Source organism: Sitophilus oryzae, unplaced genomic scaffold (genome assembly GCF_002938485.1).
Source record: "Sitophilus oryzae breed Bouriz unplaced genomic scaffold, Soryzae_2.0 scaffold_1307_pilon_pilon, whole genome shotgun sequence".
In the NCBI taxonomy this organism is placed as follows: domain Eukaryota; kingdom Metazoa; phylum Arthropoda; class Insecta; order Coleoptera; family Curculionidae; genus Sitophilus; species Sitophilus oryzae.
The window spans coordinates 3,572,966-3,599,979 of record NW_022145957.1 but is presented as its reverse complement, the minus strand read 5'-3'; the positions used below and the strand labels follow the sequence as shown (position 1 = coordinate 3,599,979).

At 32.6% G+C, this 27,014-nt stretch overlaps 1 protein-coding gene across 3 annotated transcripts in view; it reads right to left on the bottom strand.

The window, feature by feature from the left end:
* Nucleotides 1-5,333: 5,333 nt before the first annotated feature.
* The window catches only part of LOC115874952 (contactin-associated protein-like 5), a 166,932-nt gene continuing 145,251 nt past the window's right edge, over nt 5,334-27,014 (bottom strand). The window contains exons 26-33 of one of the 3 annotated variants that reach the window (XM_030890260.1): nt 25,390-25,534; nt 24,293-24,609; nt 22,376-22,560; nt 21,283-21,549; nt 21,040-21,226; nt 17,726-17,928; nt 12,396-12,441; nt 5,334-5,669 (exon numbers count right to left, since the gene is read on the bottom strand). In XM_030890260.1, the coding sequence (XP_030746120.1) occupies nt 5,425-5,669; nt 12,396-12,441; nt 17,726-17,928; nt 21,040-21,226; nt 21,283-21,549; nt 22,376-22,560; nt 24,293-24,609; nt 25,390-25,534 (1,595 nt within the window). In that variant the 3' untranslated portion in view covers nt 5,334-5,424. The other 2 variants (XM_030890261.1, XM_030890262.1) reach the window with 2 other exon arrangements.

Below are 27,014 nucleotides of genomic sequence, written 5' to 3'. Positions count from 1 at the left end.
CCTATAACGCACTTTCCCCGGTCTCTGGACGACTTCCCAAGCATCATTCTCCTCGAATGAGGCTAATTCCTCTTGAATCGACTGCTGCCACAGATGTCCATAAGGTCTTGAGAGTGCATCAGACACACTAAAGGGAACATCTTCTAGGTTAATGTCTGATTTACAAGCATAAGTCACATAGTCACCAAAATTTGTTGCCTTTCTTTCTCTGGTAGATCTTCTTATGACTGAAGTATCACTTAAAGAAATTTCGTTGAAAGATTTTGATGATTCGTCACTACTTGACGGTATGTCTTCAGCTGGGTCATATATTTCTGAATCATTCAGAAAATCCTCATTTATATCTGATTCCTCTATCTCCCTCACTGAATCTTCTGAATCTTGTATAACTTCTGGTGTCTTATCATTTGGGTTACTTGAATCGAATACATTACAATTGTTTAAAAGTTTTTCATTAAAAATGACATCACGACTAGTGATAACAGATTTATCACTTGGATCATATAACGAACATCATTTTTCTCGACTTCTTGTCAAACTTTCTTCTTTTTTCTGCAGGAACTAATACCATAGCTTCACTTCCAAAAATTCTGAGATTACTTAAATTTGGTTTACGATTCGACCAAATTTCGTACGGAGTTTTTTGTAGACCTGTTACAATGGATCTGTTACGAAGATATGCTGCAGTATTGACTGCTTCTGCCCAGAAAGTTTTGTCGAGCTCAGCATTGAATAACAAACACCTTGCTTTTTCAATTAGTGTCCTGTTCATGCACTCGCACATTCCGTTTTGTTGAGGTGTATATGGATTTGTCTTCTGATGTACAATTCCATTTTTGGCTAGAAATTGTTCAAACGATGTGCCACAAAACTCACCACCATTGTCTGTTTTCAAGGTTTTAATTTTCTTTCCTTGTTGATTTTCAACCAATGCTTTAAATTTTTCAAAATATTTAAGGGATTCACTCTTAGTCTTAAGAAAATAAACAAATACCATCCTACTGAAATCGTTTCCGAAAACTAGGCAATATCTTGAACCTCCGAGAGAAGTTACCTCCATTGGCCCGCACAGATCAGCATGTACTACCTCTAAGACTTGTGTTGCTCTATGCCCTGAATGTTTGAATGGTAATCTGCTGTAAATTTAACAATTTTTATCTGTAAAAATAACTCTGTTGCCTTTTCTTGTGAGTTGTGCAACTGATAAAAGGTTAGTGGAAAGCTTCGGAACATAAAGAGCATCATTCACAACGACATCAAACTCTTGTTTATCTGTTACAGTCACAATTTTCACTTGTCCTGAACACTCTGCAGATAGTTTTTCATTATTTGCGACGATTACTTGGTCAACTGTAGAATTTACGATGTTTTCCATCCAATCTTTCTTGACAGTTACATGATTACTGGCTGCTGAATCAATATACCAATCATCGCTGCTGAAATTTCCAGTAAGAAATATTACACTGAAAGCGTTTGGTGAACTTTTTCATCGTGAACTTTTTTCATATTACTGCGATTGTTTTGCAATAAACTGGGGCATTTGTCCTTAAAATGTCCTTTCTGTTTACATTTATAGCAGGTTATGTCATTTCGGTCTTTGACGTTGACGTTGACATCTCTCGTATCATGAGGGGTGCTGCCACCTTTTGCATTACGTCTGAAGTTTGCTCGGCTGGCAAAAGCGTTCGCTGAACTTTTGTCGGAATCTGCCTCGTCAAGTAGCTTTGTTTTGATCTCGTCAGATGTCACTTCAATGCCCGAATGTTCGATAGCCATTATCATTGGTCCGAATTTCTCAGGCAAACCAGCTAAAAGGAGAGAACCAATCCACTCTTCACTTATCTTGAAGCCCGTTCTGTTCAATTTTCTGGAAGTTTCAATAACTTGTGTAACGTATTCTTCAATTGAATTGCTGTCTTCATAGCGAAGTGAAATGAGGCTACGTAAAAGACAAATTTTACGTGTGAAACCATTGTCTTCATACATTCGCTTCAATGTATCCCAAACGTCTCGACATGTTGTCTTCTCTCTTATATGAGCATAAATTGTTGGATCCAATGTTAATATCAATTTCGCTTTGGCTTTGGCTACCAAAGTTGTGTCTGTTTCTATCCTTCCAAGATGAAAACGTTTTCGACTGCAAAACACCACTCTGCGTAATTTTCGCGACCGAGTAATCTGGGTATGCTCGAAAGATAGTTGAGCGCCATTTTGGAAAACTGTACTGACGACAAACAGTTTTGTTTCACTTACAATTCCCTGTTTTTACGACTCGAAACTCTTTAAAAAAGGTATGCCCGCGGTGTGATAGTGTCTGGGCCCATAACCTGATAAAATGTGAGAGGTTTTTAGACTCGTTGGAAAAGAAATACTGTAGAAAAACACACTGGGAAAATGAAACGCACACGTCGCTTGATTGTCATAAACTGTACTGCTTCATTTCTAAATAGTTGCCAAGATGGCCGTATGGTGGCGCTCTATAAAGAATTCTGTTTTTGTATTTATATCATCATTGTAAAAATATGATTAACAACAGCCATTGCACTCTAAATTAAAATTTAAAATGCCTTTTTGAATTGAAAATGTCAAAATTTGACATACGATATGTCATTCTATTCATTCTAATGCCATTTTCTATCAAATGAAGTAAAAAATACAGGTGTCATTTAAAAATCAAAAGTTGTAGCCATTACCGGTGAAACAGGAAGTGACCGAAAACTGTTATACCTAGTTATATTAAAATTACATTACCAAATCTCGTTTTTTATCTAAAGAAAAAAAATGTTATAGGGGTGAGCCACTTTTGAGAAACACTCGATATTTACTCCAGCATTTAATATAAACTATAGCAGGTCTTATATTTAGCCCAGCATGTGTCAACAGCCTGCATGTGTGCAACCATGCAACGTCTTCAGCTCGGGTCTCTCTGATCATGAAGCAGTTTTAACTGAATTTTCGATAAAGTCCAAAATCAAAAATGCCCCTCGTAAATTATGCCGTAGTTTTAGAAGAGCTTCGCAGTACAATTAATACCATCAAAAATAAATCCTCATCTGGGACCGACGGACTAACTTTAAAAATGTTTTCGAATCTACCAGAAAGCACTCTGAATCACATAACTACTTTAATAAACATGTCATTCCAAAATGGTATTTTTCCAAAATGTCATAAGACGGCAATATAATAATCAAATTCAATAATCATTCCTCTGCATAAAGGAGGGGACAAAGACGAAGCTTCTAACTATCGCCCAATTGCACTCCTTCCAACGCTATCTAAGATCATAGAAAGGTTGGTTAAAACAAGGCTGGTATCTTTTCTGTTTAAGTACAAAATACTTACTGAATATCAATTTGGATTTATAAGCAACAAGTCCACAAATGACGCTATGTTTTCCCTCCTTAATAAAGTTTACTCCAGCCTAAATAACCATCATTCTACAGCGACAATTTTCTGTGATTTTTCTAAGGCGTTCGATTGTGTAAATCATAAGATCCTAATTAATAAACAGCACTATGGGTTCAGGGGAACATTTCTCAAATAGTTTAAATCGTATCTGAGCAACAGAAGTCAACTTGTGAGGGTGGATACCACGTTGTCTTCTAGCAAGCCAATAGAATGTGGAGTACCACAAGGCTCAGTACTAGGCCCTATTTTGTTTCTTCTTTTTATTAACGACATTGCTAACATAAACATCAGTCGCAAAATATGTCTTTTTGCGGACAACACTAGCTTCACTTGGAGCAACAAGGACGTCACGGCACTTCATAGGATTATATCAAATGACTTAATCACCATTAAATCATGGTGCGATTCGAACCTCCTGAGTCTCAACATTTCTAAAACTAAATCTTTGTCGTATGAAAATTCGCTGCAGCCTTTTGTACTTAGTAACACAACCATTGACGTCGTAAAATCTGTAAAATTCTTAGGGCTTGTTGTAGACAATTCTCTGAAATGGGACATGCATATCGACGCTTTGTCGAAAAAATTAAGGTCTGCCTGTTTTGCATTAAGGTCTGTTTCTAAGGAGCTTAACTTGTCAGTGGCAGAACTGTTTATTATGCACTTTTTGAGTCGCACCTCAGGTATGCCCTTCCATTCTGGGGTACGTGTTGCGCGACTCAATTTGACCGCATTTTCAAACTCCAGAAGAGAGCTGTTCAATATTCACTGGGACTAAACAGCAGAACTCATTGCCAGGACATTTTTAAAAAATTAAAAATATTGACTCTTTCGTCCTTATTTATATTTGAATCCATTTGCCTAATACGTAAGCATGTATCAGCTTCTCAAGAAAGGCCATCTCACACTTATCCACTCAGGAACGCGGAGCAAGATCTTTATCTACCTACCCCAAGCTCAGAGTTAGTTAAAAGTTCAATATTAACTGAAAATGCACATTCACCTGCCATAAAAAAATGCACAATCACCTGCCATTTGAAATCAAATCCATAACATCATTTTCTTCATTAAGTAAAGCATTGAACTCTTATTTACTAGACAAGACTTTCTACGCCGTAAATGAATTATATTTTGAAAATCGAATTTGATCTTGTAAACACTGGTCTAATGTTTGCTATTGCTATATTTACTAATGACATCGAAATACATTTATTTAGAGGTCATTGATATTTATATTTACTATTATAAACTAACTAAATATTTTTGAATATTATTTTTATTTTTTTGTTCTTTGACATTGTAAACATTTATAAATGTTTATATTAAACAATAAGACTGACAATATTATTTCTATAATGTTTTATATTATCTTTTGTTTGTTTGTTTGTGTACCTTGTTGTTTACTTTGTTTGTTTTGTTTACCTTTGTCTACAAATTGAAAAATTTTTTGACAATAAAGGCATTTATTTATGTCTTATTTTTAGACTTTTTATGGGTTATGGAGACACTCTTTTCTGCGTACTGACTCTTTTACGGGTAGTTTTAGTATAGCTTTACTTTTGCTACAGTTCCCTTACCACCAAATGCCTTTTATAGAAGAAATACTATTGTATTTAAATGGTTGTATTTTGTGTCTAAGTAAAAAAAAAGTACACAATGTCCTTCCACATTTTATACTCCTTGCATGAAACCCAATAAAATAAACAAAGACTCCTAAAAACAAAAAAAGACTAACAGAAAAGCTCGTGTACTTCAAATTGGCTTAAATGAAATTGGTATGAAATCGAAACAGAATTAATGTTGATGGCAAAAGAGAAGTAAAACAGTTAGTTTTAGATAAAACTTAGTATCCTTTAACTTTGGTTTTTACTCAACGGTTAAAATAGAAACACACCGCTCATAACATACCATAAATAAAAGAAAAATAATACTTAAATGTTATTTAATCAAATTAATTAAAATTAGTTTCACTATATTTGCTGGAGTCTGAACATATATTTAAAATACACATTACAGCTATTAGTCTATCGATACAACACTTTCTACACTCCATCTATTTCTTAAAGGTAACTTAGGTCCTCCCAGATAGCTGATTGGATTGTCGAACTTTCTAGTATGTTCTCCTACTAAAAGCGGTTTTGTATTTGTCACTATTTTAGAAGGTCTGTATATACCGGGTATATTATCACTTGAAAACGAAGCAAGCTCACTATTTGTATCTCCATTAGTGTCTGTTGAAGATATCAACGGTTCTGTTTCGTTATCTGAAAAATGATAATAACTTTTAATTTAATCAATAATGTAAGTTATCAATAATTAATTTAATGTCAGTTTTTCTGTGTAACAAAATAACGTCTTTACATTGGCTTTTTAAATAAAAATCATCATCATTAAAAATCTGCAAAAAAAATATGTCACAAATTTATGTTTAAAGGTTGATTTTCACTATACCTTCCATATCAGCTCCCTTCCGTTTCCTTTCCATTACATAAAATATTATATCGTATAAATGAATAGGACAATGCACACTATCCGTTCCGTTTCCCTTCCGTTCCATATCCTTTCCTTCCATACATTTTTTTGGCGGACGGACTGAAGCGTATCGGAAACAGCGTTGTCAAGTTCTTACATTTGTACCAGCTCTGTTAAAATTTTGCTGATATTTATTTATTCTTTCACTTCTCAATTAAATCTATTACCTTCTCAAAAGATACAAATTTTTAAAATAAAACTTTCGTAATGATATAAATTGTACAATAAAAAGTATCGAACGTATACGGAACGGAAGCTTACGTATAGTGTCAATACAATAAAAATACGGAACGAATATAGAATGGAAACGGAAGGTATAGTGAGAATCAACCTTAAATGGGAAAGAGTAAATAAATCCAGTACAGGGGGGGGCAACAATTCACACCAAAACATTTCAGAAATTATAGAAAAATAATTTATATATTATAACTCTATATTAGCGTTGATTGAAAGAATTGGGAAGATACGCAACCTAATTGGTGAATTCGTTGCAAGGTTGATTTGATTTCCCCTTACATCTCAAGTGCTGTACGGTAGAGACACCAATCTTTCTGCGGTCAACATATAAAACACTTATTTTCCCTAATCCAGTCAGCGAAGGCATATCGAAGACGGTGTGGATATGAAAGCAACAATGTTGCCATATTAAATGTGTAATATATGTAATACGTACGTTTGACGAAAATATCTTTGGATGAAAAATCCGCTTTTACGTATTGAAAATTTATTACAACATAGAATAAACAACAAAAATAAAAATTATTTTTTAGGTACGTACTGAATATGTCGTATGAACGAAAAGTCGTTTGTTAGTTGGCTTGGAAATGACGATTATTGACATTTACCATAATATTTTACATATGAAATAACAGCGATCTTCATTTCCAAGCCAACTCTGACGCCGGTCTTTGTTTAATCATATAATATTATGTACAGGGTGGGCCAAATTCGACGCTTTTAAATGGAAACATCCTTTTCTATAGGAAATAGACGAAAACTAATATCGGTGTCTGGAGCTCAATTTTCATTAAAAATAGGATGGTGAAAACCGCACATCAATATCTGTTACCGTTTAGGAGTCACGGGGTGTTTTTCAAAAATCTGCATTTTTAACAAATCGCTGTAACTTTTTTGCTATGGAAAATTTTGTATTTCTATGAAAACATTTCCAAAGCACCTTTTTACGTAGAATTTAATGGTTTAAGTATAATTTTTTTAAAATTAATAATTTAAGAGTAATCAACAGAAAAATTAATTTTTTATTTGGGACACCCTCTATATTTTTAATTAACTGAAAAGAATTTAAAATTACCTTTCCAAAAATATAGCACACTTGATATTTTGTTATAATCCCCTTCGAAATTCAGCATTTTTATAAGTTCGCCACTTTTAACTAGTAGGCTTTGGACCCCTTATTGATGATAAGCCCTTAATGGAACTCGAAAACATATTTTTTCCAGCAAGGCGACGCACCGCCTTTGAACGCTGAAGTTATCAGCAAATTTTTGCAGCCAATTTCAAGAATAATTGAATAGCTAACCAAGATCCCAGCTGTTGGCCGTCGAAGCCGCCTGACTTAGTGCCCATGGATCTAATCCTATGGATATATTTGCGGAAGAATAAAGGTTCCTTATTCTTCCGTAAAATCTAGACAAGAATTAGAAATACTTAGCAGTTATGAAAGGGTACCTTTCACCCCCACTGAGTTAATGAATTCCGCGAGAAATATTCAAAAACTACCCCGTCTGTCCATAACAGAAGACGGTCGATATATCGAACACCTGTAGCAAAATCTCATGTCTTGGTTTGCTATTTATTTTTATTGTTATTAGATATAGTTTAAATGTGTTGATGTTGGTTAAATATATTTTAAATTGTTATAAAATTCTGCATCTCTCATAGCAAATATTATTTTCGTTTTAATTGATGCTCATAGCTAGATTTTTTTTTGCATTACAGCCGGTGCCGTTCAAAGCCTACTTATTTAAAGAGGGCGAAGTTTTATATTCTCTATATCTCGAAGAGGAATCGAGCAAAATATCAAGTGTGTTATATTTTTGGAAAGGTAATTTTGAATTCTTTTCAATAAACTAAAAATATACAGGGTGTCCCATATAAAAATCAAATTTTCTGTTGATAATTCTTAAATTATTAATTAAAAAAAAATTTAAAACACCATTAAATTCTACGTAAAAAAGTGCTTTGGAAATGTTTTCATAAAAATATAAAATTTTCCATAGCAAAAAAGTTACAGCGATTTGTTAAAAATGCATATTTTTGAAAAACACCCCGTAACTCCGAAACGGTAACAGATATCGATATGCGGTTTTCACCATCATGTTTTTGACAAAAATTGAGCTCCAGACACCGATATTAGTTTTTGTCTATCTCCTATAGAAAAGGGTGTTTCCATATAAAAGCGTCGAATTTGACCCACCCTGTACAGGGTCGCTGTTATATATGGAAACGGTCGATTATTAGGTAAAATATAATAGGTACCGCAAAAAGTTATACAGAAGTTATAGGATTTTTAAATATCTATTAGCGAGTAATACATTTAAGTATACAGGGTCAATCATAAAGTCTCATTTTTTTTAATGGAGCCCCCTGTATATTATTCCTTATTTCGGTTTTTCCTTCAATTCTAAGCAAGAATCAGGATACACACAATGTACCTCAAATCAACCGTTTCCGAGTTATTCACTTTTGAAAATATCACTTAAACAATTTGATTTAATTATTTTCGATATGTTCAGTTTTATTTAACGATCCCATTCTGCCGAAAAACTGTGATACTTAATAATTTTAAGTTTTTAATTTTTTGTTAATTTAAAGTTTTTAAATTAAATTTATTGCTTACTTATAGGCCTCTCAAAATTCTAAATTCGAAGAATTTAAAAGTTTTTGAAAAAGTACTGCATCTGCATAATAAGGTCTTAAAAATTCAGCCTACCAAAGTTTGCAATCTTGTTTGATATATACAGATTGAGTTAAAACTAAGTGTTATATTTTTCGGTATGTTGTACTCTCTTTTATAGTCTTTTTCTTTTATTCAGCAATTCAAATACCTAAAATATATATACACAACCAAACTTATATGGAATCACTCTTTATTTCTGACTAAATTTCTTGCAAGGATAAAAATTGGTATACAACTTTAAGATAAGGCTTTTTGTTGTAAATAAACATGATAATAAAGAGTAAACGACTACTGCGATTTATTTTCTTTTGAATTTTGTGTTCAGTAGTAAAAATCACGATTGTCCGGTAATTTTCATTCAATCCAAAATATTTAAAAAATGCCTTATGTTGGATTAATAAATGTACAGAGGGTAAGAATTATTGCTCTCACCGAACAAGGAATGCTCCAGAGAGACGTAGCAGAGATAGTAGGCGTTACCCATGGTGTTGTATCGAAACCATATGCAAGATACTTGGAATTAGGGAACACACAAGGATAGGCCCATACAAATTCGCCAAAGAGTCACAACTGAACAACAAGACCGCCTTGTGTGCTAAATTGCTAGAATAAATCCCAATGTTTCTCATCCAGAGCTACAAAGACAACTTCTGGCAGCTACAAGTGTGAACATTTCAGTTGAAACCATAAGAAACAGTCTTCGTGCACGAGGGTTTTACAGTAGGAAAGAGTTACGGATCCTACAGTTATCTCGGCAAAATAAAATTGACCGGCTAAATTGATGCCTTCATCATCAAAACTGGACAACTGAGAATTGGCAAAATGTTCTTTTTTCGGATGAGAGTAGAATTGGCCTAAGATCAGATAACCATCGAATTCGGGTTCTTAGAGCTCCAGGAAGACGAATCTGTACCAAGATATAAAGGAGGAACTGTAATTTTTGTAGGGAGGTATTATACTAGGAGCAAAAACTCCATTGTTACCACTTCAACAAATTTTAACGAGTCGGAGATATGTTGATTTGGTGCTAGAACCAATCGTTAGTCTGTGGAGAGCTGCAATTGGGGATAATTTTAATTTCATGCGCGATAGTGCACCTCCCCATACCAGCAGAGTGACTAGAGAACGTATTGAAACGGAAGGTGTCATAGTTTTGGACTGGCCTGCCTATTTACCAGATCTAAACCCTATCGAACACTTGTGGGACTAGCTCAAAAGAAGGGTTAGAGCTCGTCGAAACAATCCAGGAAATCTCGCACAGCTTATTGATGCAGCATTAGCATAATGGGAAAACATACCCCAAGACAACGTGGATAATTTAACAAGAAGCATGCCAGCGCGGATAGAAGCTTGCATAAGGGCTAGAGGTGGCAACAAAGAATATTAAAATTACCAATTTTCTTTTGTTTAAGCTTTTTGGCCATTAAAAATTTAAATCTTAATTTCGTTTCAGAAACCAAAAAATACCATTTTGTTTATTTTGGGAACTGATTATTTTTTTTTTTATTGCTATATGGATTATTTTGCATTAAAAGTCATTGGTAAAGACTGAGTTTTATTCATAAACAGAAAATTCTCATACATCTCAAAAATTATGGAAAATAATAGGTGATTCCATATAAGTTTGGTTGTGTGTATTTAATGAGAAAATTGTGTTTTTGATTATAGCTTCTGTTGATTTTTTTGTTCAAAATGACTGTTCCTGGAAGACATATTAATAAATAAAAGTCCATTAATTTTAGATCGGGTATTAAAATAATAAACTGAGTTAGATAGGGATAAACTGAGATTAATGTATTATATACTAATATTAATATATCTAAATAATTAAAATATAAAAAAGTTTTTCTACTTGTTAATAAATAAATAATTATTAGGGTTTTTGATTGTGGTGGTTTTTGTTAACGGTTTTTAATACTGTATAGTAAAATCTTATCTCAGCATACTGATATAGGCTTGGTGCATATCACTGATTTGAACAAATTCCGACGGCAGCGCTTCGTCGGCAACAATCAGAAACTATTAGTAGGTACCTATTTCACGCCGCCGGCGCCGTCGCGTCTTGTTGATCACATTAAAATATTATTGAAATCGTGGTTTGGCAAAAATGGATTCAAGCAGTTCGACAAAACAACTGAGTAAACAGAGTTCTCGTTACATAATCAAAATTTAAATAGACATGAGAGGTACAGGTACTATGAGAAAATAAAATATAATTTGGCAATATTAACGGTATACTTTTTTTAATCTACTAGTGATTAAATGATATAAACATCTTCTAAAATTATAATTATGTACCTTTAAAAAAATTCGTTAAAGCCGAAATAGCCCCACTAGCTAAAACCGGTGATTAAAACTCAGCTCGCTACCGTAACTCATCTAAAAAAGTTTTTTAACTGGAATAATATATTATAATACATGTTAGACCTACTGAAGACATCAAAATATTTATTTTTTTATTTTTATTTTAGAATTTTCACAAATTATACTTCCTAAAGCTTCATTCAGAACCTCGAAATCAGGGGAATAAATTAGTAGTTTCAATTAATCGTAGAAGTTTGTTCTCCTAATTTTGATGTAAGCATTCAGAACGTCATAATTAGTGATAGTAATTTTCAATTAGTGGAAACTTTGGTGGAAACAAACTTTTGACTTTTCCACTAATTATACTTCAAAAATTTGCGAGGAATGTCATTTTGGCCTTTGATTATCACCCGTCAAGAAAAATTTTGGTTAGAAATCAAAAGTTTATTGTTTTATAAGCTACATATTATGCTTTCTCTATGGATACAACAAACTACCGCAAGCTGTTGCTAGGATATTTTATTAATTTTAATAGTGTTTTCAGACATTGTGAATGATCGTAAACTAAAGAGTATAAAGTGTAATTGAAACCACTAATTTATTCCACTAATTGGGAGGTTCTGAATGAAGCTTACACTTTTAAATAATTAAATAATAAATTTTTCGTATTCTCCGTATTTAAATCCGTGTATTTGCAAGTACTAGTTGTTTACGATATTCTCCGATGGTGGTAGCACTGGCGAAGAATGCACCAAGCCTATACCTACTTATATTAACAAAATAAGCTGGAACTGTTAATAAATTATTATTGCAAAATGTAGATCTGCAAAATATGTTTATTCTAAGAATTAGTACCTATAATACGCAGTGCCTTTTTTGACCTCTAAACAATGTGAATATCACTATAATAGCATATTATACCGTGTCTTGCAAATCTAAGTACTTTTTAAAACCAATAGGCTGTAAGTTGAATGTGAGATTTTTGTCCTTAAAAATTCCCCAAGAAACTTTTTGTCTAAGCAGAGACTCAAGAATTTTATATCAAATAACGCCTTTAAAGTGAGGTTGCTAATACTAAACATTTCCGGTTCGATTTTGAACACGGTTAAAAAGGTGTTTTAAGTATGCACTTTGATAAAGTGAATATTTAAGACATCTTTATTTTATTTCTTATTCTATTTACAACTTCCATGTCACTCGTACATACGTATAAAAATTACTAATAGATACTTACTGGTAGTTTCCACTGGATACAACGAAGAATCTGCATCTTTGAGTATCTAGAGGAACAAATTTTATAAAACTTGAAGACCTAATTATATCACATTTCTATCTTACACCACTTACTACTACATGAAACATAATATGTGCCTGTTGAATGGTTCCTTTAGAATAGATTTATTTTACATATGTGAGGAGTAATACATAAAAATGTTTCTGTTACTTTAATATAAACTATTTAATAATATATAGTAATAATCATGAGGAAAGCACAACCATAAATAATATCAAAATGGATACATATATTAAAAACACAAATTAATATATTAAACAGAAACATCCGAAATTATATACTACTGGCTTGTGAAAAAGCTATCGTTACTAAAGATTGTGAATATGATAATGTATTTTATGGATGATAAGTGAGTTGCTTGTTAAACACTGGTGGTAGTTTCGTCAATCATATATGGCAAGGTCGTCGCCATGGGATGAATATTTGGAGGTGGAATTTTGATCCTCTACGCGAAGGCGGTGTTGGTGGTGGTATATCCTGTTTACAAAATCTTGCTAATAATTTTCAATTATTTTGTTTAAATTAGACTAACTATGCTTTCTAAATCAAATGCATATTTGCAATTCCTGTTCTCATTCATGGCATGCTAGACGTATTTCAATTATCTTTAAAAGTTTTTGAAAATATGTAGTTATAAGAATGCCGATTAGAAAAGTATATATTATAAAGAGTACAAATAGTAAATCAAAAAGTTACTTATTTCAGAGACACTTCGTACACTGCTATTTGCGACCAAATTGGGAGTCTTAGCAGCACGATTTGTGGTAAGAAGTAAGGCTGAGTATGTGGTAAGAGAATTTCTTATGTGATAAAGGAGGCGGGAGTGCGCCAGGGATGCATGTTATCTCCCTTATGCTGGATTCAGAGTTCCGTAGCCGTAAGACGTAAGCCGTATCGTTAGCCGTAAGACTTAAGGCGCAAGGAAAGCCATTCATAGTTGCCGTAAGACGTAACGATACTTCATCGTAAGCGTGCGCATTACCGTTTTTTAATAGGTTATGTTGTTGTTTGGGCTGTGAATGTTGTAAATAAAACTATAATACTCGTTATTTATTTTGTTATTATTAATTTAATTGAACTAAAATGGACACGGACAATTATATTTTCGTTGCCGAAGTGAAATATCTGTGAAATATATTATAAAAGTTGTAGAAATGGCTACCGAGTACCACCGAACCTAGCCGACAACACCCGATTCGATAAGACGTAACGTAAGAATTAAAATTGGTTCACTTCTTACGTCTTACGGCATACGGCTTACGGCATACGGAGATCTATGAACGCAATCGTGTGATCGTGAAGGTCGATATCCCTTACGTCTTAACGATACGGCTTACGTCTTACGGCTACGGAACTCTGAATCCAGCATTACTCTTCAATATATGTGGCGAATCTATAATGAGGGAATTTATGGAAGACTACAACGGCGGTATCACTATAGGCGGTAAACAAATAACAAATTTAAGGTACGCAGATGATACACTTATACTCGCATCCTCCGCTAATGAATTAAAATCCATTATGCACAAATTAGAGGTGGTTAGCGAGAGATATGGGTTAAACCTAAATAAAAGAAAAACAAAATTAATGATTATCGATCGAGAGTCCACGAATACAACAGAAATAGCAGGTTTCGAAGTTGTAGATCAATATATATATCTCGGCTCCTTGATATCAAAGGACGATGTGACGCAGAAATCAAGAGAAGACTGTGTATAGCACGTAATTCCATGACCAAACTCAATAAAATATGGAAAGATTCAGCCATTTCAATTAGCAACAAGCTCAGACTACTAAGAGCCCTAATTTTTGATCCTCTCCCCTCTAATACGCGATCCTCTCCCCATTGCCACTTATGCCTCAGAGACCTGGACATTGAAGTTGGCAATGAAACGTAAAATCGATGCTTTTGAAATGTGGTGTTATAGACGGATGCTGCGAATACAGTACACAGCTCACCGTACAACTATTTCAATACTAGAACAACTGAATATCGAATCTAGACTGTCGATATCAACAGTCATATTTAAGATACTTTGGCCACATATCCAGGAACACCAATGGCCTAGACTAATTGTGGAGGGAAAAGTGAACGGGAAACGTCCTAGAGGGAGATCTCCAAACCGTTGTTGGGTGGACCAAATGAAGACAATAATAGGTCATAGTCTGCACGAGGCCAGTACTGCTGCGCAAGACAGAGCAACATGGAGAGACACCATAAATGCGATATCATAATGTCACCATACTCTTATAGAGTAATAAGAAGGAGGAGGAGGAGGAAGAAGTAAGGAAATGAACAAAAATAAAGTTTCATGATATAATTAGTAATGTTCATCAATTAGAATAATGAGAAAATAAGCATATGTGTAGTTCATAGCAAGTTTCTACTCTTTGGCTGTAGTTTGTATTTTTTGTTAGTACACAAATGGTTCAATATAAGTTTGTAAGCCATGCAACAGGCCCCTCGCGGGCCCGTGTTCCGTCGAACAAGTTTGAACACCGGTAGTTACGTTAGGTTAGGGTGGGTGGTGTAGGTCTGTATTTTAATTTTGATATTTGGTGATGGTGTCTTAAAACCGAAACGTCTGATTATAAAATAATCTTCCCGCTTTGTTAAAAAAAGTAACAAAGATAAAGTGGCAGTTATTTTCATCCCTAATTTCAATTAGTAGGTACTAAACTTAGAGGAAAATCAAAATAATTGAAATAAATTTTTTATTGACAATTCTCCACCACTTTATTTTTGAATATAGACAAAACTGATCGAAAGGCAAAAAGTCCTTAAAATTGGTTGAAACATTTAATATTTTCAGTATAGTTCTTCAGCGATATCATTTATATTTATTTACATTTAATATTTTCAGTATTAATTTTCAGTACTATTCTCAATTAGTGAAATTTAAGACAAAAATTAACCCTTTCACTTTTGGTGTTGATGTTACGCTCGCTAGCGAACTTTATAATATAACCATATTAAGATCAACACGAAAAAAGAGTTGGCTGTAAATTACGTTCAGTGACATTATTTGATAAATTAGGCATATTGTTATTGATTGTTATTTTCAAGGTAACTTGACATCACAGTCACCTTTAAAGAGGGTTTATACGGTTTACGGAATCAAAAAAATCAAACCTACTCAAAAAACAATTCCTCTGGCTGGGGATGTTTTGGGAAACAATTTGACCTGGTAAATCAGGTATTTTGACATACAATAAAAAGGTAAAATAGAAAAAAAATGGTAAAGATCTATCATTATTATTGATATCATACTGTACGTTTGTAACTACCGCACTTTTTGTTTCAGACAGTTTTAGAGACAGTTTAGAGTTTTCAGAATATTAATAAAAGCGTTGTCGAAAGATGTGCAGGATTTCCAAGTTAAGAATTGCCACAATGTATTATAATTGCCACATTTTTTATTTACAATTTCTTATGGAATTTGTGGAAATTGTTTACTTTTATTTTAGCATAATAATTAATAAAAAAATTTAAACATATTTTAAATAAAAATTGTAACATATGTAGTTAGTACTCTTAGATGCAGTTTAGAATATTAGTGGCATTTACTTATAAGAATTCTTATTTTGGAAATCTTAATTAAAGCATTTTAAAAGGCAAACAATATTTTGTAAATGCAATGGAAATGTGCTTAGAATTTTAATGTCTGATATATCTTTTACATACATTTTAAATTAGTTTACGTTGTCATTTCTTATGTTAATTATGAAAACATGCGATATAAATGAAAAAAGCATTTTCCATACATCCAAATCAGTTTCGTGTTAAACGTTTTACAATTATATATGCTGGGATAATTCTAGAGGTTTAATTTCAATTTAATATTTTATTTGATTATGTTTTTTAAACGAAGTTTCAATAGACCTCACAAGGGGGCGTATCACATAAAGTAAGATAGACTAAGCAGCTAACATAAGATTTCCATGCAAAAGTCGGTAAGTTTGGCATGAATAGGCTGTGGTTTATCCTAAACTGATTTAATCTACTAAGATTTAAATCATGCCAACCAATCAAATGATTTTTTTTATTTTAATCGTGTAATTTAAATTAAAAAAAATATATTAAAACTTTATAACAAATCAAAAAATAATTGTAAAAGTTATAAAAATGTGTCCTAGAAAACTTTAAAAAATATTTCTATAACAGATATAACAGATAATAAATCGAAAAATAATTGTAAATGTTAATAATGTAAATAAAACAATATAAAAATATCCATTCCTCAATTTAAATGTTGGGCTGATTTTTGAAGTGATTTCGTGTGAATCCATTAGACCGCAAAAACTTAGGGACTTATTTTAAAATTTATGTATAAGTGACAAAAATTCGCTGTTCGAATACATATCATTCACAGTCGAGTACAGAACTAGGTTCTTCTGATATAGAGACTATATCTTCATTACTAAGAATCTATAATTGTTGTCAGAAAATATGTTGTTTTATATTTTCTTGAAACGGTTGTATGTTTCCAAATTTCTACCGATATATTGATCTGCAGTAAGTAATTTACACTTTGACAGATAATACTAATTTCATTCTCGACTTAATATATTTTTGTACTTTTGTGTTTAGGTGTAACAGCGCTTTACTTTTATGCCTAGCCGTTAAAATGATAAAAATTAATACTTTTGAGATGTTTGAAAAAAAAATCCTTTTGATCTGAAGCGAGCGACTTTTTTGCGGAATATATTGGTGACCGATGTGGAAAAATGACAAACGCGCCGCAGAACTGTTGATGTTATCGGGCAGAGTTATAAAGATTTAGCCATTTAGGATAGGACTTTAATTGGAAATAAGTCCTACTCATGTGGAAATCCGATTTAAAGAATGTTTTGAATTAAAATAAAAAAAATCTGATTTAAATTAAAAAAATCTGATTTTTTTTAAATCATGATTTTTCCCAACCCTGATTTATATTGATAGTATTCAGAATTCAGATTTCAGAATATTTATCTTTAAAATATTTGTTGTTCAATGTTTTGTAAATACTTAGACAAATAATTAGAAGTGTATGTATCTATTTTACTTCTTCTTCTTACAGTGCCATACTCTATATAGAGCGTCGGCTACCTCTCGCATGTACTTGTGATGTGTGTCATCAGTATTTCACAACTACACATCTATTTTACAATTTACTTATTTACTGTGTTTTTACATTTTAGTTATTTCAGATAAGCTCATACAATAGTCACAACAGCATACATATTTGTAAAACGTGTTATTTAAGAATTGTTAAATTGTCAATGCTTACCACTGATTTTCGATCAGCAAGCGTAACCTCACTAATAGAACTTATAGGTGCCATGCTGAGTAGGTTACTATTACTACTTACTGCTTGATCGTGATCATCTATATCATTATTTTCTTCTTGTTCATCTTCTTCCTCTTCCATCATTGGACTTAACATATCTGACGTTTCATCAGGATTATCCCAAGTCAATTCACTTGCACTATCTGTAATTAATGTTAGATCAGAGTAATGACAATCACATAAAGTAAGCGCCGCCACTGTAAGGCTCTTTATGTAACTTATAAGTTCCCGCCAGTCAATATATTAAATAAAAATAGTCAAAAATGTCATGTTGTCATTTAGAGCCTGGATTTTTGCTTGGATTTTGCTTGGGCTTGGATATGCTAGCTGATCTATGTATGGACAGACACAAATATTATTATCAGCACACCAAAAAAAGATATGTGGTGCTAAATCTGAACTTGAGTCTAAATTTCTTATTACATTTAGGCAAAAAATACCTATGCATTTAACTTATTTCTAGTGTAGTTTTTCATTTTAATAATTCAAACAAATCTGTGCGAAATACGCTAAAGAAAATTTGATAGAATGTGCTTATGAATATTACCAATGGTGTTGTAACAGGGACTGAGGTTACAAAATTTACAAATGACATATATCATTGAAGTTTTATTGAATTGTTCTTATTCGCAAATCTTTTTTAGATTCTATAATTGCAACTGCAATTACTATGGAAGCAGAAAGTTTTATTTATCACAGCAAAGACCAGGATGTTAACTGAACACTATTGAGTTTATAAATTGGGTTCTCGAATTATTATAAAAACTCATTATATAACTTATAACAGCCGATACTACAAGTTATTTAAGTTGGCACCAACCTTAAAGCGGCAGTTTCACATAGCAGTTGTCTGCTATAGCAACGATTATTTTTACTGCGACTTCCTGTTTCAAGATAATTATTGATTTCGTATTTTTTTTGTTTTAAATGGCGCCGCATACCAAAACAGTGGTTAGTTATGCAATACTTTGTTATTCAAAAAAATGTTATTGAGGAAAAATGTGTTTCGGAAATGTGAATCATACGATTGCGATCGCAGTTGTCTGTTATGGCATCTATTGCGATGAGTAGAATATCTTCTAGTTTTGTTAACTGAACAACGGCAATAATTCATTGTAATGTCATTTAAAAAGTGCATCTGCTGAAACCAAGGCACTGTTGGAGAGTACAGGTTATCAGTGGTTGAACCTGTTTTCTGACTATCAAGCACCTTCTTCTTTTCTATCAAATACGTGGCTCTTAATGACTTAACTTTTTCTTACTATATCTTCGGCTAATACCATCTTCTCCGCTATTTTTGTTAATGCAGGTTTTCTTTTTGTATTGTTTTTATAGTCCACTGACTTAATGTTCCATAAAAAATCATTTTCTTCATACAATTCAATTAGTGTAAAAATTTGTTCATACCAGAACGCAATGCGTTTTATATTTTTCGTCATTTGGTTTTCGTCGTGTTTGCGACTGCGATAACAAAACTAGAAGATCACTCTAGACTCTAGACTCATCGCAATAGATGCTATAACAGACAACTGCGATCGCAATCGCATGATTCACAGTTGGCAGTATAACCACGCCTACCTAACACGCTATGGCAGTTGACTGCCCTGTGAAACTACCGCTTAAAGATCTTGTACCTTTTATTAATTTTATCTAGATATCCAATATCCCACTTCGTAATCAATAAGTAATCTTAAACCTCTAATGTAAACTGGCAACCTTAATAAAAATCTTAAACTAGCATTTACTTAAAGTGATGAAAATTGGTCATTGGGGCATTTCTTGTGGGATCTTTCCAAACGAGAGAAGGAAATATTCAAACTCACGACATTCTAACATGTCAAAATTTTTAATATAAAGTTTAAAACGTTTGTGATTGAAAGTAAAATACATGATTCCTAACCAAAAATCCACCGTTTGTAAAAAAATAAAGTTTCCAACTTATTTCTAATCGTCCGAGCAGTCCGCGTACTAGTAAGAAATTTTTAGTTTTAGTCATGCGTATAAGTTCTCAATTGACGCATGAGCGAAGACAAAACATTGTTCTCTCCAAAAAATCCTATATGGGTATTTCGCCACTGCAAGAAAATCTACAAAATAAAATAGTTATTTTTTATAAACACTTCTGCGTTAATCTCAAACGGAAACTACTTGTCAGAAGTTAGGTTTACAGATATACAAATTTGCCTAACGAACAAAAAAATGCTTAACGTTTCGGAAAGTTTATCTCTTTCCGTCGTTCTGTTAAAATATATATATGTATATATATATATATATATATATATATATATATATATATATATATATATATATATATATATATATATATATATATATATATATATATATATATATATATATATATATATATATATATATATATATATATATATATTTATATAGGTATATTTTAACAGAACGTCAACGGTTTTTTTGTAGACGTATCTGTTAAAAAACTAAAGTGTTCTCGAATAGTTGAATTTAAATATTTTAAATAATTTTTTTATTTATTCTTTGTATTTTTTTTGCTTCCGACGACGGAAAGAGATAAACTTGCCGAAACGCTAAGTTTTTGTTCGTTAGGCAAATTTGTATATCTGTAAACCTAACTTCTGACAAGTAGTTTCCATTTGGGATTAACAAAATAACTATTTTATTCTGTAGATTTTCTTGCAGTGGCGAAATACCTCATATAGGATTTTTTGGAGAGATGAATCCGCCATATAGGTATAGACATTTTTTAAAACATTGTTCTATCAACACAATTAAATGTGTCAAAAATATTATATATTATATATTTATAAAATTTTATAAACTTATGGTGCTATATTTGAACGCTTCTATACTATAAATAATTTATGAACCAGAATTAATTGAGACCCAATCAAAATTAATAAGACGAATATAATTTATGACAACACAAGAAAAATATATTATTTACCATTCAATCCATAAAATAAATAAATAGTAAACAGAACTATCAAGGTTAATTGTCACGTCATTTGCGGACTTAAGCTTGATTTTCATGCATCCGTTATCCGACGATACGATTATACGATATTAATTTTATTGGTTGGATTTAAAGACTTTGATTGGCTAGAAACGGTTAACCAATCGAAGCCTTTAATTCAAACAATAATATTAATATCGTATCATCGTATCGTCGGACAACGGATGCATGAAAATCAAGCTTTACTCGATGTAATACAATGACAGTAATAGTAAAAAGCTATGATATTTTGATAATATTTACGAACCTCGAAAGCTTATTCGTTTTTGTCGATCTTTCCTGTCGTTACTTTTAGACTTTTGTGGCACTTCTTCTGGCACTGGTCCATTTTCTTCAACTGTTTTACCATTTACTGCATCACCATTAACTTTTTCATTTTGAACTTTTCCATTCTGTTGAAGCTTAAGTGAGTTCTTACGTTCTTCATCTGATGTCTATTCAAATCGAAAAACAAATCAAACACTTTTTTTGAAAGATATTCATAATTTACCGCTTTATTGCTATCCTGAAGTTTAATTGCTGCTTGTTGTTTAGATAAAAGAATACTTGCATCGGTTTCAAATTCTTTCCTCTCTTTGTATTTTTTGTCTGTTCTGTACACATCATAGCATATGCATATTAAAATCAACACGAAAAACGATGCTAAAGCGATTACAATTATTTGTTCGATATTGTCCTCTTCAACTGAGTCTGCAGAATATATGGAAGTGTACAAAATCCTCTGCGGAGCGTCCTGTACCCATGTTTTATCCTTTCCCTAAAAAATGTTTAGCTCTATAAGGCGATTCAAAACTAACACTTTGGGCTGATATCAGAAAATGTTAGCAGTTTAATAAAATATGTCTTGTCCAGCTATAAAAATGTTACGTAAAAAGTAGTTTTGATGAAGGTATATTTGTCAAACTTGCCATGAATCAGTTTGTAGGCATTTGGATTACTAAATGTTTTAGTGCTTGAAGAAGCGACAATAAAGTCGCGAAACGTTACAAAAAACATAATTGTTTCCTTTTGGGCTTTCCCAAATACGGGCCTGTTCTCTCCTGGTTTTTATTTCCACGTCGTTGTTCAAGGTGAACCAGGAGCTCAAATATTTGAACTTGTAGACCTGTTCTAAGATATTGCCTTGCCTGTTTTATTGGGAACTGATACATTTCGGTTCTTTCCAAATACCATAACTTTGGTTTTATCTTCATCCCGTATTTCTTACAGGAACCTTCAAGTCGCTCCACTAAACTCTGGAGTCCAACATCAGACCAACATTATAACATATTATTCGTTATCAAGCATCTTTCTAGACTCATCATTTCTCAATGGATTCGAAAATCCAATATTAATAGTATCCAGTAAGGCATCCAGTTTTGCCATACATTACAAATTTAGTAATAACTGATTACTAATTTTTTACCGTACCAAACCAAAACAAATCAATAGATTTGGTTTGGTTAAGTAATACTAACCACTGCCTACGGCAGAGTTTCTATCTCTTACAGTATTAATCATGAGCTGAATTAAACAATTGAGAAAAACTAAACTAAACTGAACCCTTCGTCACAATATCTACAGTATTTAAGATAAATTTTTACCTGACTTATATTTAAATTAGGTATACCAGGGGCTTTTTCGTGAACTACATCAAAATCAGCACTGCATTGGGCACTTCGAACGCCATGAGAATTTGATACGTTTACCTTTTCTGATCCAGCTTTAGTAAACAACATATATTCTTCAAGGGGTTTCATAACGTGTTTATTAACTTCTATAAAAATATCTGTAAAATTAAACATGTAAATTATTGAGAATATCTAGAAGAAATATTTGCATTGTCTTTATAAATCAGATGATACCTAAGAATATAATTTATTTAATGGAAAAGTATGTTATCACAGTATTAATTATAATCAGAAAATCAGAGTAAATATTTTCTGAAAACTTGATAAAATATTACGTATATTTAAACGTTAACGAAATGGTGAGTAACAGCAGAACAAAATATAAATAATAATAACCTTAAAAAGACAAGGATCCATATTAACAATTAACAACAAACACTTTTAATGGTAAATTTGACTTTTGCTAGTTCACTTAAAGTGTAGGTACCTTACTGATTTCCTTCTAACAGTAGATGGCGATAGATTATATTTCATGTTTAATTGTAAGTTTGTCAAATACATGTTATGTACCTCTTTTATGGATTTTATATCTACATTTTGTTCTTGTTTCATAAATGGTCTACTAACGTTATAGTGCCATACGTCAAATTAATAAATAATAGATATTTAAAAATAAGCACTACAAATTTTTTTGTATATTTGCTGTATTTTAAATAGGTATGTAAAGTAACATAGGTTATATGTAACGTTTAGTAGAAAGTGTCCACAGAAAATGCCAAACAATATCATAAAACTAAATTTATGGTCGTCTACGAGAATCAAATACCTAACACGCGCCACAGTTTTGAAGGAAATGTGGTAGAGCGATTTGATAAACAAAAATATCTAGGTGTCACAATCAACTCAAGATTAGACCAGATGAGGAATTCACAATCAAGAAATTAAAATAAGAACCGCAATAGCTAGAAAGAGCTATATATTTTTTATAGCTTTTATGAGTTAAAATATAAAAATCTAAACATTTCCATAAGAATGAGGTTACTAGAATATTACGGTATTTATTTTACGGATTAGAGACTTCGTTGAAAAGTCAAACAATGAAGAGGCCCTACTCATCTACCGATGAGTATTAAGATTTATTGGGCACCAAAGGTGACAATGAAATGTGTTTCGACGCACTAGGCATTAGGTATTGAAATATCCTCATGGCTGTAGTTAAAGTGTATACAATATTATTACACATATTAAGAAATGAAACACACATACCATCATGCTAGGACGAGTTGAAGGGAATTGGAGATTTCGAAGAAACTTCAAATCATGATTTAGGAATATCTGAGATTTGATTAAAATGAATGCAGAACAGCTGATTTATTAGAAAAGGATTGATATACTTTCAACTGTGTGATCGCCACCTTCCTTAGAAGACGATATGGAAAGAAGATGTAGGATTTTTTACCTAATTCAGTTTAATATTGTCTATTTTATAACACTCCTTTTTAAGAAGAGTTAAAAAGTTAAACACTTTTTACATAAACTTTAGTGTATGTAATCAAACCTAGATATTTCTGTGCATAAAACAAATATTTTAGATTGTTTAGTTTGAGGATAATACTGCCTGGGGGGATGATTCTAGTGCACTGAGTAACAATGAAGTCGTTCCACAAACCATTAGTTTTTGCTTGTTATCGAAAAACTGAAACTTGACTTCAAAGTCTAATTTATCAAACCACGCATAACACGCTGAAAATAATCCCAAATAAAGACTTTTAAATAATCGTTATTTTTTTACATATTTAAAAAGAGCTAATTATTTTAAAAATAACCTTAATTCTCTTATCATCGAAATTTCACTAATATGATTTCTAAGCTATGGGAAAAAATACTTACTAGATAAACAGCCGCTAAACTTCTTATAAATTGCGAATCTAGGATCATTTGTTTCTTGTCCTCCAATCTGGACTTCGTTGGCACCTAACTCCGGGATATTTGTAAATGTTTGAGCTGGAATTTGTACCATATCAGTGAGTTCTCTATCTACATAGAGTTCTGATTCATTAAACTCTCTTTTGTAATAAATTGAGTGTCGAGCACCATTTATAAAACTTTTTTTGTTAACGGTTGCTGAAAAAACTGCTCCTTCTCGATCTTCTTGGATAATAAGATAACCTTCCAGACTCAGTCCAACCAACAAGTAGTAACTTCGACTAAAAATATATAATTCTAGGATAATATATTGGATTTACGTTTGATTTTTTATCTCATATATTTTTAAGATTCCTTTATCACGGTGTGGTTTTCAAAAAGTGTTGAACATCATCAAACAATTTGTTGTAAACAGCAAGTTATTAATTAATAGATTATATGGCCATTGAATATTTCATCAAATCAACCTATCATCGCATACATTATTTTGACCAAATTTACACATACGGTACAACAATATGCACTTAATATGATAGATAAGATTTTACTGTTGCAACGCTTAGACCTTTTATATTGGACAAACAGGATGTAAAACAATAGAAATAGGATCACACCTGACTTATTGAAAAATATCAAAATACATATAGTTCATAGTTCGAATTCATACAACAGAATGGGAGGAATCACATAAAGATAAAAACACATCAATAATAAATAGAAGTAGTGGCCGGACGGTGTATAAGCATTAACCATAGTATTGCTACTGAGCTCCCAAAATATTACATTATTAATTTAACTCTTTAATAATTTATTATCTTCTATAACAAACAGTATATATTTTCCGTTTTCCTTGTAATAATATAGTTAAAATAAATTCAACGTTGATCCTAACCAACTACGCGCATTTCTAATAATCTGAAGGAATTTGACAACTGGTACGGGCTACACTATCATTTTATTTGTACGCATTCGCCAAAGCCTTTTTTTCTTTAGAAGGCTTTGGTTCTAAAATGGGCCAAAATAAATCGAAAAGCAAAAGGATAAATGAAATTAAAACTTACTTGTTTTCTGTCTGCAGCAACAATAAAACTGTATTTTTTTGCCTCACATCAAGACTTGAAAACGCTAGTTGAATCTTTACGTAATCCACAGTACCGTTGAGAACATATACCCGACTTAAGATCGCTTCACCATTAAAATCAGCACCTATTTTACAAGAGATTACAGTTAGTTAATAAACGATTCATTGATAAAACGGCTGAACTTTCATTGTCTTTATTTTTCTAATTCACACATCTACAACCTTTCGAAAAATATATTACTCGCCATTAATAGACAGATACCTTTTTTTGATTATTTTTTACAATGCATTTAAAGCCAAAGCGTGTGGATTTTCCTCTATACCTACCCAACAAAAACACAATATAACCAAGCTGCATATTAATGCTATATTATTAAGTCTATTTCTCCTAGATATCGACAGAACTGCGATTGCGCCGAAACTGTTATCTTATTGGTTGAACGTCATTGTTAATTCGACAATTCTTGATTCATTGTTGTTTTTTCCGTCATGTCTGTTTGGATTTCTTCATAGTCCAGTCCGATCAGTGGTAGTGAAAGCATCGTATGCAGAATGCAAGAAAACTGCCTACCAAAACCTCTGCTTTACGGTGAGCTTGTAGATGGTAAGAGAAAACCGGGTGGACAACTCAAAAGGTACAAAGATATTTTCCACGAAAACTTAAAGGGGATAAACATGCAGAATGAGTGGGAAGAAGCAGCGCACAATAGAACACAATGGAGAGGAATTATAAACTCGGTTAACAGCAACAACCAAAAAGTAAAGAGGCAACAAAGTAATGAGATTTTTGAATGTTCGGAGTGCGGAAGAGAGATAAAATCGCGTATAGGGCTTTTCAGTCACAGAAAAGCTCATGAAAGAAAACGTCTTGCGCAGCCATCTTCTTGGTGCGTGTCAAATACTCGGCAGCGAGTAATGGCAACAGTATGTGAAAGTATCGCTCGATCACCTGCCTCTGCTTAGTTCTGTTATTCCGTTCCAATCGATATCTCAGTGTATCTCGCTCTACAGTCGACCAGTTTTTTGTGGTGGGCCCGAGGCCTATCGAGAAAGAAATCCAGAAGGAGCCCCTAAAAACTAGATAAAAAGGAAGACCTTCCTCCATTGCCTAGGAACCAAGCTTTAATAGAAACAGACACACCCACTTCTGCCCCTGCACCGGTAACATCGGCAGCTATAGATAACGTAGCAGCTACAGAGCAGGAATACCGGAAACTCAAAATAAGGCAAAAGGGAAAATCATCCAAATTGTACCGCGGGACAAAAGCAAATATTCAACAAACTGAAGTTGTTCACAACGAAAAAAATCACAAATCAAGTAGCCGTTCCTATCTACGGCTGTAGACAAAAAAAAGGAGTCGCGATATACCCCAACTCCTCTGGCGAGTACACTTGAGGAGAAGCACACGATCCCCGACTTTCAATTCGGATTTTGAACGGGCCTATCCTCGGCCCATCAAGCAGCAGGAGCCTCTAAAGAAGGTTTTCGACACAGTATGGCACGAGGGACGTATAGCTAAGTGCCAGAGACTAGGCCTCCCCGTAGCCCTAACGGCCCTATTTAAGTCGTTTCTCACAGGAATACACTTCCAAATGAAATTAGAG